The sequence below is a fragment of the Nycticebus coucang genome, chromosome 18, assembly GCF_027406575.1.
Source record: "Nycticebus coucang isolate mNycCou1 chromosome 18, mNycCou1.pri, whole genome shotgun sequence".
In the NCBI taxonomy this organism is placed as follows: domain Eukaryota; kingdom Metazoa; phylum Chordata; class Mammalia; order Primates; family Lorisidae; genus Nycticebus; species Nycticebus coucang.
Window position 1 is genome coordinate 39,115,882 of NC_069797.1, and position 14,050 is coordinate 39,129,931.

General features: G+C 39.2%; 1 protein-coding gene across 15 annotated transcripts in view; it reads left to right on the forward strand.

Moving 5' to 3' along the window:
* The window catches only part of SYNRG (synergin gamma), a 95,516-nt gene that overhangs the window by 31,238 nt on the left and 50,228 nt on the right, over positions 1-14,050 (forward strand). For 6 of the 15 annotated variants that reach the window (XM_053570259.1, XM_053570262.1, XM_053570263.1 and 3 more), the window contains exons 7-12: positions 732-1,034; positions 1,951-2,184; positions 3,189-3,266; positions 5,795-5,991; positions 6,941-7,189; positions 7,907-8,040. In XM_053570259.1, coding sequence (XP_053426234.1) covers positions 732-1,034; positions 1,951-2,184; positions 3,189-3,266; positions 5,795-5,991; positions 6,941-7,189; positions 7,907-8,040 — 1,195 coding nt within the window. The remainder of the gene's footprint in view (positions 1-731; positions 1,035-1,950; positions 2,185-3,188; positions 3,267-5,794; positions 5,992-6,940; positions 7,190-7,906; positions 8,041-14,050) is intronic. The other 9 variants (XM_053570269.1, XM_053570270.1, XM_053570272.1 and 6 more) reach the window with 3 other exon arrangements.

The window sequence follows — 14,050 nt, forward strand, 5'->3', positions numbered from 1 at the left end:
TATGGTGGCACGCACCCGTAGTCCCAGCTACTTGAGAGGCAGAGGTGGGAGGATCACTTGAACCCAGGAGTTCAAGTTTGAGGTTACAGAAAGCTATGATTACATCATTGTACTCTAGCGGGGGTGACAGAAGAGAGACCCTGCTCAGAAAAAGAAAAAAATGTTGAATTTTACATTTTTCTCTTTTTGACCTAAATGCAAAAAAACTATTAAATTTCCTTTTAAAAAGAGATAAAGCCAGGCTTAGTGGCTCATGTCTAATCCTAGCACTTAGGGAGGCTGAGGCAGGTGGATTGCTTGAACTCAGTAGTTCTAAAACCAGCCTGAGCAAGAGCAACACCTTGTCTCTACTCAAAGCAGAAGAAAAAAATTATCTGGGCATGATAATAGACACTTGTAGTCCCAACTACTTGGGAGGCTGAGGCAGGAGAATCACCTGAACCCAGGAGTTTGAAGTTGCTGTGAGCTGTCATGCCACGACACTCAAACCAGGGTGACAGAGTGCAGACTCTGTCTCAAAAAAATGAAAAAAGATAAAGTCGTGTAAAAGTAGACATCAAGGTGTTTTTCATGCATTGTCTAATTCCACTGGACTATTGTTACTTGTTATTTCTTGTTCACCTCCATTCTTCATGTTTCAGTGTATTATTTTGGAATTGTACTACATCTTAATTTCTTTTTCCCTGTTGATTTTCATTTCTGTGTGTTTCATTGCCATTTTCCATTTGCAGATTGTCCCACATCATCTCACTCTACTAAAACTGTCTCCCCATCACCTGCCTTTCTTGATGAAGAAGAATTCAGTGACTTTATGCAGGGGCCTGTTGAAGTTCCCCCATGCGGGCCTTCCTCCTCGTCCCAGCCCTTTCAGTCTTTCCACCCCACCACCCCACTTGGCCAGTTGCACACACAGAAGGCTGGGGCACAGCCTCTCCCTCCAGGTCAGATTCCAGTGTCTTTTGCCTTACATGGTGTCCCTGGGAAAATTCCTTATCTCTCTACTGCTTCAGCCTCACACAATGTACAGAGAGCAGGTAACTCCTAGTGTTGTTAATGAAAATATTTTTTAAATACCCTGCGATGATTTATTTCTTTTACATAAGTAGAATGATAAAGTAATGTTGACAGAGAAACATGTACGTGAATGTATGAGTACTATTGAAATTCTGTTGAAATTCACCAAAATAAGAGTCTAGATTTTTGAATTCTGGAGTCTCCACATTTCAGAAAGGCAATTTAAATCTTCTGCTCCTAAATTAGGAGCAATTTGAACCACCTGAGAACTTTAAAAATGAAGTGATTTCTTAAGAAGATAATGCTTTTGTTTGGGAAATTCACCAATATCATTTTCTTAAAAATCATGTGGGAGGGAGAGCTACTTTCTGATTCAATGATAGAGCACTTTGGGGCAGAAGTGTAAGCCATTCATATGCTACCAGTTTTCCTTGGACAAGGCTTTAAACTTTTCCGTACCTTTGTTTTTATCATATATGAAATAATAGGGCAGCTGTACACTCTGGCCTGAGACATAGCACAGTGCTAGGAGGGATCTTGGCAGATGTATACTTAGTCCAAACTTACTCATTTGACAGACGTGGAAACAGATCCAGAGATGAAGTTACTGGCCAGAGGCCTCCTGTGTAATTAGTGAAAGTGTCTGTATCTTATATAGCTCACCACATTTCTAAGGTACTACTCCTTCCAATATACTATTCTGTTCTCTCACAGAATTCTTGAGAATCACAGTAGATAATTATGCTTGAGTTCTTTAAACTCTCTCAAGTCTTTTGAGTCTTCTACAAATGTGTAGTGATTGAATTATTAATATTGCAAAAGTTTATATTATATGTGGCAGAGCCTTCCCTTTAGGATATGGGGGTGGAAATGGATGATTGGAAAGATTGGAAGTATGTGGTTATATACCAATAATCCTTCATGCTGTTTGTTTAGGCCCTTCCTTGGAAGAGAAGCTCATAGTATCTTGTGATATAAGTACATCTGGGCAGGAACAAATTAAATTAAATAAAACTGAAGTTGGGCACAAAGCCTTAAGCCCAGGTTCCAGTCAGAACCATCTCAGTTTAACGGCCAGTAACGGGGGTGCTGTAGATGGATGTGTAAGTGGTACCACCACTGCAGAGGCAGAAAAGGCTTCAGACCAAAACCTGTCAAATGAAGAGAGTGGTGAGCTCATGAAACATTCAGCAAAAAGTTTGTTTAACCAAATGTCGCTCAAATGCTAACATCTCAAGCATTAATCTTAAAATGAATGCTGCTTGATTTTGCTAATTGAAATTTTGCTTAAAATATATTTAATGCATTCCTTTCTCCAATTAACTCCTAAGATTTTGCTCTGAATTCTTTCACCACACTGTTACTCCTTTTCAAAAAATGATTTTGATAACCAGCTTCTTAATCATTTCCAATTTAGAATTTCCTTTTATTTTATAAAAGCTCTCTTTTTTCTCTCTTATACATTCTTTTCTTCCATAAAGGTTGAAAAATTAAAATATAACTGGAAAAGTCACCAATGAGAGTACAGTTTTGCTTTCTCTGAGATAAATCATATTGCACTACTGCCTAAAAGATCAAAATTGTTAGCTCCGAATCTGAAGAGATGAATTAGAACTTGGGCAACATAGGAAGCAAACTTTTGGAGGATATTTTATTGGACCAAAAGACCCCAAAAGTCTTTAAGGCAGCAGTGTCATATTTATGTTTAAAAAAAAGTGAGACTTTGCAAAGAGGCATTATTAAAAGCTGCAAATAAAGCTTGGACAATTACATTTTTTATGTATATAATTTTTAAATCGTCATCTATCATGGTTTTTCCTTCAATTCATAATACAATAAATAGTACATAGTATGAAATGATGCAAGCCTCATGTGATTTAGACAATTGATTTGTCTGGTTTTTCCTTAATTTACTTTTTAGCACAGAGTATATAAAAATTGTTTAGAAACCAAATACCTGTATTTTAACTGAATCAAACAGCAGAGGTGGGGAGAGGACCTCCAAGTATTGTAGTTGTATTGGTGACTTTTTTTTAAGTGTCTCCAGCCACTGTTCTTTATGAGAACCATGAGTCAGTATGATTTCCATTATATATTTTAATGTATTAATATAATTAATATTATGTATAATTATTTAGACATAATTATATATATTAATGTTCCTTATCTTCTAGGTGTGCGAGTATTTCCCTCGCAAGATCCTGTTCAGCCCAGAATGCCTCCTTGGATTTACAACGAAAGTTTGGTTCCAGGTAAAAAAGCTTCTTTGCCCAGGATTCCCCATCTGTATACATTTAAACTGTAATTATAAATATTTACTGTTGCAGATACAAAATATGCAGAATAAATTGTCACTTTCCTCTTTTTTCTGAAAGAGTACAGAAAATTCAATAGATTTTGTGTTTCTTAAGGCTGCCTCCTCTTGGCTGAGAATGCCAACTCAGGCCTATAATCCTAGCACTCTGGGAGGCCAAGGCCAGGTGGATTGCTTAAGCTCAGGATTGCTATTGTCAGTAGTGAGGGGCCATCTCTACTGAAAATAAAGAAACTAGCCCAGCGTTGTGGCAGATGCCTGTAGTCTCCACTGCTTGGGAGGCTGAGGCAAGAGGATTACTGAAGCCCAAGAATTTGAGGTTGCTGTGAATTATGATAATGTCACGGCACTTACCCCCAGGGGAACAGAGTGACACTCTGTCTCAGACAAAAAAAAGGACTGCTTCATCTATGTAAATGCAGGAAAAATGTTTTGTTTTAATGTTTTATTGGCTATCATATGCCTTTATTTCTAAAAGCTTTGTTAGATTTATCATGCTTTAAAAGAAATTATCAAATATTCCAGAGATTATTAATTTATCAAGAATTGTGGGGTGGCGCCTATGGCTCAAGGAATAGGACACTGGCTCCATATACTGGAAGTGGCGAGTTCAAACCCGGCCCTGGCCAAAAACTGCAAAAAAAAAAAAAAAAAGAATTGTGCTAATATATTTAATATAATTTTCTGAATTCTTAATAACTTACATTTTAAAAATTCTTTTTATGACTTATTTGTCTTGTGATACTCTGACGTGAAAGACCATGTAGCTTCCTTTCCTACATTGGAAGATAGCATTTCCTGTTTTCTTTATGTATGTTATTACTGCTGGAGCCATACCCCAGAAACATCACTAAAATGCATGTTGTGATAGTACTCAATTGACGCAAGGAAATAGTCTCTTTAAGCCATGATTGACGTGCATAGAGTAATGACTATGTCAGCAGCGTATGTTAATCTTAATTTATTATCCCTTGTTCCGTTTATTGTACTTTGCCAGCACCTTGAAAACTGAAGGTGACTTTGATTAGATCTTCACTTTTCTAGGTCATAGACTAAAGTTGTTCTATACTTGATTAAATAAAACTCATTCAAGATTTCTGTAATTGAGCTTCTTTGAAAGAAACTGGTATTATCTACTTTATATCATAATCACATGATCACAAATTGAAAGGCTAATTATTCCAAAAACTATAAGGGACTTCAATTGAACCTGAAAATAATAGATTTCCTTCTAGCTAACCTCTTTGATGTTTTGCATCTTTTTCTTTGTCCTCAAGACAAACAAAATCCATTATCAATTTGTATTTCTTTCTCCCTCCTCCTTCTAGCATCCAGGCATACATGTGTACCTAGTCAAAATATGTGTTCTTGTGGCCAGCCTATTAACCTGCAATCCATATTTATAATTCTGGATGTAAAATTTTTGTTGTAAACCTTTTTTTGTCTCAGCCCTAGTTCTTTCATTCTCAGCAACTACTAACTAGGCTTGCCAGATTTAGCAAAGAACCATACAGGATGCCCTGTTATATTTGAATTACAGATAAGCAGCAAATAATTGTTCGGTATAAGTCTGTCCCATGCAATATTGGCATTCTTTACTCTATATGGCAACCCTGTCTCTAACAGCCTTTCCCACTTTGTCCTTTGGAAAACCCACATTATTGTGGAAGACTCATCAACAGTGCCCACCTTAACCGAAATCTGGTCTTTTTTTTTTTTGTAGAGACAGAATCTCATTGTACCACCCTCGGTAGAGTGCCGTGGCGTCATACGGCTCACAGCAACCTCCAGCTCTTGGGCTTACGTGATTCTCTTGCCTCAGCCTCCCGAGTAGCTGGGATTACAGGCGCCCACCACAACGCCTGGCTATTTTTTGTTGTTGTTGTTGTTGTTGTTGCAGTTTGACCGGGGCTGGGTTTGAACTTGCCACCCTCGGTATATGGGGCTGGCACCCTACTCACTGAGCCACAGGCGCCGCCCCCGAATTCTGGTCTTAATATGAAGGCTTTATTTCCATAGCACCTTAATCAGTGGTGTTTTCTCTCACAGCCTTTAATTCATTAGGTCAGAAGAGTGCTCTGGATGTAATTCTTGCTTCCTGTTCTATTTACACATTGTTCCCACCATTGTTACTCTGCAACTGCACTTTTAAAGTCTTAAGCATCTGCTTTTACCACCCTCATCTTGCTACTACAATCTTCTACTGAATTGTAAGATTTTCCCTTACCTTCAGTTCTAAATGTTTATTTTTAGGATCATGCCTCAACTTGTCATCTAAGTTCCAGACTCTAATTATCTGCTGAATATTCCCACCAGAACATCTTTCCAGCAGTTCAAACCCTGATGTGGCTTCAGTTCTATTAAAGCACTTTGATTTAAGATTATTCTTATATACAACAATGACAACAAAAAAGATCAATCACTTATAATATGTTTACATTTATAATCTGGTCTTTCCTTTAATAGATGCCTATAAGAAAATTTTAGAAACCACAATGACTCCAACTGGAATAGACACTGCTAAACTTTATCCCATTCTGATGTCATCTGGACTTCCCAGGGAAACTCTTGGACAGATATGGGCCTTAGCTAATCGAACTACACCTGGCAAACTTACTAAAGAAGAACTTTATACCGTTCTCGCCATGATAGCAGTAACACAGGTAGGCAATGTTTTTTAAGTTTATTTAGTCTGGGTGCAGTGGCTCATACATCTAATCCCAGCACTTTGGGAGGCCAAGGTGGAGTCTTACTTGAGCCTAGGAGTTCAAGATTAGTCTGGGCAACACAACAAGACCCTATTTCTATAAAAAAAAATTTTTTTAATAGCTGAGTGTGATGGTATGCACACACTTGTAGTCCTAGCTACTTGGGAGGCTGAGGCAGGTAGACCACTTGAGCCCAGGAATCGGAAGTTGCAGTAAGCTATGATCATGACACTGCACACCCTAGACAACAATACAAGTAAATAACTATGTTAATATAAATTGAAAGACTGAATCCTTTCTTTACTACATTGTAGAACACCTTGTACATTAAAATGTACATTAGAACATTTTCAGGATACAGTACTTCAAAAAGTACAGTTACATACTAGCACATTATTCCTTTATTTAATGACTTTAAATAAGGCCAGGCATAGTGGCTCATGCCTATAATCCTAGCACTCTGGGAGGTCGAGGCAGGTGGATTGCCTGAGCTTAGTAGTTCGAGACCAGCCTGAGCAAGAGCAAGACTCCATCTCTAAAAATAGCTGGGTGTTGTGGGTGGGCACCTGTGGTCCCAGCTAGTTGGGAGACTGAGGTAAGAGAATTGCTTGAGCTCAAGAGTTTGAGGTTGCTGTGAGCTATGACACCACGGCAGTCTATCAAGGGTGGCAAAGTGAGACTCTGTCTCAAATAAATAAATAAATAAACATTTAATATATTAACATTCCCTGTCCTAGCCTAAGTATCAGATTTTCATTGACCTTGTAACTTTTTTCTTATATCAAAATCATGAGTTTTGGGAAAGTCAGAGTGGAAACCTTTAGGTTTCTCTTTGCGAGATTTAGATTGTATGTGGTTTGCAGTCCACCTAAAGTATTTCCATTTTTCTTCTGTTTTTTTGTAGCGGGGTGTTCCTGCCATAAGCCCTGATGCTTTAAACCAGTTCCCAGCAGCTCCTATTCCGACGTTAAGTGGCTTTCCTATGACTCTGCCTACTCCAGTGAGTCAGCCGACTGTGATACCTTCAGGCCCTGGAGGCTCCATGCCCCTCACCCTGGGACAGCCAGTCATGGGCATTAACCTTGTTGGACCAGTTGGGGGAGCTGCAGCCCAGGCTTCCAGTGGCTTCATGCCAACTTACCCTGCAAACCAAGTAAGTGAAGAAATTGTGCATGTTCCAGGTAATCCCTAAAGATCAGTCCTTGTTATATAATTACCTTTTCTAAAAGTACAAAGTTTCAGCTGGAAAAATTTAAAAAAATAAAAAATAAGTTCTACAAAAGAACTTTATACATTCTATAAGACAAATGAATTCTTAACAATACTCAACTTCTGGAGTGTAGGGTTAGGAGTCAGTGTTCACTGTTCACTTTGTACATGTAGGTGATTGGCTAGAATGACCTTGTGTCACCTTTGTAATTTACAGATATGCATAAAATGTTTTTTAAAGATGCCACTCTCTCAGTAAGCCAATGCTCGTCATTCAGCTATTTTCAAAATGTATAGCTCTTTAAACTGGACTTGTACCATTTGAACCAGAACCAGAGGGTTTTTAAAAATACAAAAGAGATCTCTTCTCTGTCTTTCTCATGACTTCCCCCCCCCCACTCACTTCCCTCTCTCCAATATAAAATAAAGGTATACTTTTATATCCTAAGAAAAAACAAATAAATAAAAATACAAAAGAGGAATCCTACCTTAAGCAGTTCAGTTGATGTTATACCTAAGTGTGTTCTTCTAAATTAGGTCTTTGTTCTTAGGTACAAATTGAGAAATTTAAAGACAGTCTTTGAGTTGACAGTTGAAGATTTGTTGTTTACTTATTTTATCAATTTGATGCTTTTACTGTAACTATGTTTGATAAACCTAGGTGGTAAAGCCAGAAGAAGATGACTTCCAGGATTTTCAAGATGCTTCTAAGTCAGGATCCCTTGATGACTCATTCAATGATTTCCAAGAGTTGCCTGCTTCTTCAAAAACAAATCATTCCCAGCATGGAAACAGGTAGAAAAGAATTGAATATATTTAACACTGTATGTAATCATTAAGAAAGAGGTATCCGCAATAAGAAGGCCAAGTACAGTGAAAGAAATATAGAAGTTGATTCCTTACTGTAATCGTTTTCTTTGATTATTCATTCTTTATCCTTTTCCTTCTCAAAACTCCCTCCCCTTTGTACACTTTAGACTTCAGCTTCTTCTCTTTTCTCCTGATACACACCTGCTTGCAATATTTTTGTTTTTGTGTGTGCCGAGCCTAAGTTATTATAGCTGAGTGCATCAGTGCAGTGATGACTTCAGGTTCTTCTATTAGATCCTAGTCTTCAGCTGTTGAAAAGCTTCTTAGTCAGAGAACATAATTTTGTATTTTTATAATATAATATCCTGTTAATCTTCCATAAATGTCATGATTTAGAGCTCTAAATATGATTATTTATGTCCACTTCTGTGTCCCATTATTGGCTTCAGTTCTCTGTTTGTTTGCGCAGACACTTGCATAAACGTCTCTCTCATGTTTTATGTACCCCCTTACCCTTTAGGTATAATAACTGATTCAGTCAGTATGTTGTCAACACCATCTTATCTCAGGTTTTTGTTTTTTTTTTTTACATATTCAGATATTTCTTCCACAGAGAAGAACACACAGAGTAAGCAAGATGAGTTCTTTTGGTATATTTTTGGAATTTGTTTTTGTCTGAATATGACCTCTATTTCTTGTGTTCATGTTTATGCACCTACCTTCGTCTTCTTCCATTTTAACCACTTGATTACCACTTACTCAACTCTTCCTGCACACACCTAGCAAAAACTAAGGAATAGACGTTATAGAGAATTATAAACTAGAAAAAGAGATGATTCTGATTTTAAGAAATGTCAAACGTACGTAAGTAACACATGGAAGAAATATGTGCTCAATATGACTATAGAGTACTGGAATTCCCGAGACCACTACGCCAACACATACACTGTTAACCCTAGAGACACATGATCATAGTTCTAGTCCGGAGCTCTTCCTTTGAACAAAGTTTATATGTACTGCTGCTTTATCTAAGAACCTCTATATAAATGACCCAAAGCATCTCAAATTCACTACATAAAATTAAGTTCATTGTTTTCCTGTCCCAAGCCAAATAAAAATTTGTTAAATTATTGTTGCCTTCCTTGGCGAAAGGTGTCACAATAGCCAGTCACCAGTCATATGGTGAAAGGTGTCACCATATCCAAATTAAAAACATGTTTTCTATTTTTGCCTCTGCTCTCTCTCCTTTACCACCATGAACTCTCAGCTCTGCTTGGTGTGGAAAAAGCGTTGTGTAATGTTGCTCCTGTGTTCTCTCAGCTCCTGCCATTTCCCCACAGCTGCTTCTCCAGCCATGCCAAACTGACCATACTTTTTCAGGCTAAAGGCCTTTATACTTTCTGTTTTCCTCAGACTGCAGTACCCTTTCCTGTTCTCTCTCTAGAGAGAATTCATTTTCAAAAGTCAGCAAAATAGGGCGGCACCTGTGGCTCAAGGAGTAGGGCGCCCATCCCATATGCTGGAGGTGGCAGGTTCAAACCCAGCCCCGGCCGGAAAAAAAAAAAAAAGTCAGCAAAATATAGGCAGTTTTGGGCGGCGCCTGTGGCTCAGTGAGCAGGGCGCTGGCCCCATATACCGAGGGTGGCGGGTACAAACCCAGCCCCAGACAAACTGCAACAAAAAAATAGCCGGGCGTTGTGGCGGGTGCCTGTGGTCCCAGCTACTCGGGAGGCTGAGGCAGGAGAATCGCCTAAGCCCAGGAGTTGGAGGTTGCTGTGAGCTGTGTGATGCCACGGCACTCTACCCAGGGCCATAAAGTGAAACTCTATCTCTGCAAAAAAAAAAAAAAAAATATATATATATATATATATATATATATATAGGCAGTTTCTCCTAACCCCTCTCTAGCAATCTGCTGGTGGCTCCGACATGAGTTACGGCCTCTTCCTCCTTTACTGCCACAGTGCCTGTGAATATCTGTGCCCTAATTACAGTTTCTGGATTACCTGTTTCCCTTACTAGGCTGTAAGTATCTAAAGATTATCTTCCCTGTTCATATATGCAGTGTTTAGCCTGTGCTGTGTAATTAATAAAGGTTTGTTGATGAATATATTGTAGTATGTGGGTTGTAACCTGAATTTATCAACTTGGTGGTTCATTCCCCTAGGCAAAAATTCTCTTACAGTAGACGAAATCAAGATTTAGGATTAGAAAGTTTTAAGATGGCGACCAGACCCGAAATACACGGGATATTAGCAATTCTGCCCAGTATTATCTCCCCCTTTAATATTTACTTTCCTGTCTAGCTATACTTTGCAGATGTTTCTTTTACATACAGTTCTGACTTATTTCCATGTTTTCCTGGAATGAAAATATTTTCCTTGTATCTAAGAATCCATACACATTGTTCATTTATTCATTCAGCAGATATTTATTTAGCATTTACTATATGTCAGATACTGGGATAGGCACAAGAAATACAGAAGCAGAAACCACAATTCCTGCTTTGAAGAAGCTTACTTAGTCTAATCCAGATATTTATATTATATGATAAAATTCTCTTAGGATTAGTCCTTAAGTGTATGTATATATATGTGTGTATTAATATAATGAATTCCCTACTTTATGATACTCTGTATTTCATATTGTGAGTTTGTTTTAAAAGATGTGTTGCTGAATATGGTCACTCACACCTGTAATCCCAGCACTTTGGGAGGCCCAGGTGGGAGGATGGCTTGAGGCCTTTATAAAAATCTTTTTTATAAAAGATGTATTAGCCAAGTGCACTGGCTCTGCCTTTATCCTAGCACTCTAGGAGGCTGAGGCAGGTGAATTGCTTGAGCTCAGGAGTTGGAGACGAACCGGAGCAAGAGTGAGACCTGTTTCTACTAAAAATAGAAAAACTAGCCAGGCGTAGCAGCACATGCCTGCTTGTCCCAGCCGCTCTGGAGGCTGAGGCAAGAGGATTGCTCAATCCCTTGAGCTATGATGCCACAGCATTCTACCCAGGGTAACAGAGTAAGACTCCTATCTCCAAAAAAAAAAAAAAAATTTTTGTTAATTAAAAAAAATTAAAAAGATGTATTAAATTGTGATCTGAATAGCTAAGCCTAAGTGAGACCACTTTGGGTGGTTTTGGGGGTTTTTTTGTTTGTTTATTTTATTTTGAGACAGCATCTCATTTTGTTGCCCAGGCTAAAGTGCCACAGCATTCGCCTAGCTCACAGCAACCTCAGATTCTTGGGTTCAAGCCATGCTCCTGCCTCAGCCTCTGGAGTAGCTGGGACTATAGGCATATGCCATGACACTGAGCTAATTTTTCTATTTTTAGCAGAGACAGGGTCTTACTCTTGCTCAGGCTGGTCTCAAACTCCTAAGCTCAAGTGATCCTCCCTTCTTAGCCTCCCAAAGTACTAGAGTTATAGGCATGAGCCATGGCACCTGGTCTTGCTAGTTTTTTTGTTTTGTTTTTTGTTCTTTGAGAAAGAGTCTCACTCTGTTGCTCAGGCTAGAGTGCCTACTGCTGGGGTAACCTCAAACTTCTGGGGTCAAGCAGTCCTCCTTCCTTAGCCTTCCAAGTAGCCAGGATTGGTAGGCACACACCACCATGCCTGGCTAATTTTTCTCTTTTTAGTAGAGACAGGGTTTTGCTCTCGATCAGTCTGGTCTCAAACTCCTGAGCTCAAGGGATTCTCCTGTCTCGGCCTCCAGAGCCCTAGGATTATAGGCATGAACCACTGTCCCCAGCCTGGGTGGTATTTTTAAGCAAAAAGTGGGCATTATTTGTCCGAGGAGATAAAAGGGAAGTTAGGCATGAGGAATAGACCAGGATAGAGAGCATTGTTAGTCTGTGAGAAAATGACATTAGTCAAGGGCAGCACCCGTTGTGGGATGCCTTATTAAGACTTACGGCATAATCTACAAGGCATTTTAGGAATAAGAAGTGGCTTGATGAAAGTGATTCTTGCGGGCGGCACCTGTGGCTCAGTCGGTAAGGCGCCGGCCCCATATACCGAGGGTGACGGGTTCAAACTCGGCCCCGGCCAAACTGCACCAAAAAAATAGCCGGGCGTTGTGGCGGGTGCCTGTAGTCCCAGCTACTCGGGAGGCTGAGGCAAGAGAATTGCTTAAGCCCAGGAGTTGGAGGTTGCTGTGAGCTGTGTGAGGCCACGGCACTCTACTGAGGGCCATAAAGTGAGACTCTGTCTCTACAAAAAAAAAAAAAAAAAAGAAAGTGATTCTTGCTGCTGTGTATGGGATAAATTCAATTGCCATGGTAATCCTGTTGTGAGATGATAGGTACTCTGGATTTAGAGTTACACCCTGAACAGTTCATATGTGAGAAATTGGTTAGACTCGGTGCATAACTGGATGTCAGAGGAGAGATGAAAGTTGAGCCTGCTCCTAAGACATGAAGGTTTCAGAAGACAGCAACATCATCCAGTTGTCCACTCAGAAAGCACTATGTGCCAGGCACTGAGGAGTCTGGAATAATCCACAAAGCAAACATAACATATACAATAAAAAGTTCAAAGGGGCCTGGGCATGATGGCTCTTTCCTATTGTAATCCCAGCACTTTGGGAGTCGAAGATGAGAGGATCATTTGGTTTTAGGGTTTTGGTGGGTATTTTTTGGTTTTTTGAGACAGAGGCTAAAGTCTCACTCTTTTGCCCCGGCTAGAGTGCAGTGGCATCCTAGCTTGCTGTAACATCAAATTTCTGAGACAAGCAATCTCAAGTAGCTAGGACTACAGGTGCACGCTAACATACCCAGCTAATTCCTTCTGTTTTTAGTATGGACTGGGTCTGGCTCTTGCTCAGACTGGTCTCAAATGCTTAACTTTAAGCAGTCCTCCTGCTTCAGCTTCCCAGAATGCTAGGATTACAGGCATGAACCACTGTACCCCACTTGGAGGGGGGGGTCACTTGAGTCCAGGAATTCAAGACTAGCCTGGGCAACATAACAAGACCCCATCTCTACAAACAAATAGAAAAATTAGCTGGGTGTAATGACATCTGCCTATAGTTCCAACTACTCAGGCAGCTGAGTGGGGGAGAATTGCTTGAGCTCAGGATTGGAGGCTGCAGGGAGCTAAGATGACACCACTGCACTCTAGCTTAGGCAACAAGAGTATGACCCTGTTGTTTTAATTTAAAAAAGAAACATTTTTTAAATTAAAAAAAAAAAAAAGAAGAGTTCAGAAAAGGTTAAGGTATGGGAGTTTGGGGTTAGTTTGTTTTACTTTGCTGAGATCAAAATATTTCTTTTTAAATTGAGGGGCGTTAGCAAGTAAGTAAAACTAACCCACCCATATGAAGTGATTCAAATATTAATGGTTTCACTAAAGACATCATAAAATACTTTTTTGGTGACCAAATTCTTAGTCTTACTTGCAGGCTCTTAAATTTAAAAACAATATGCCTCTCTTGCTTGAGTACTTTCATTAGTAATAAAGAGTAGAAATAACTGTTTTCATGTTTGGAATGGATAAAACTATTATATATAACTGGCTTAAACACTTTATGGTGATTGCAGTGGCTTTTTAAATAACTTTAGAGAAAGAATTGGAACAAAATACTCATTTATAGTATGCATAAAATTATAGTCTGAGTCATAGTTTTTTTTTATAGAATTTTACTTTGTTGACTTTAATAAACAACACTTCATTACCTTGAGGATCCTTTATTTTTTTCCAGTTCTCTGAATATAATTTTAAATTAATAACATTTCATTAAATGTCAGATTTAGTAGAAAAGTTTTACCAATGAGGGGCCACACACAGTGGCTCATGCCTGTAATTCTAGTACTCTGGGAGACTGAGGCCAGTATATTGCCTGAGCTCACCAGTTAGAGACTAGCCTGAGCAAGAGCAAAACTCCATCTTCTAAAACACAGCCAAGCATTGTGACAGGTGCCTGTCGCCCCAGCTACTCAGGAGGCTGAGGCAAGAGTGGCTTGAGCTCAAGAGTATGAAGTTGCTGTGAGTTATGAAAC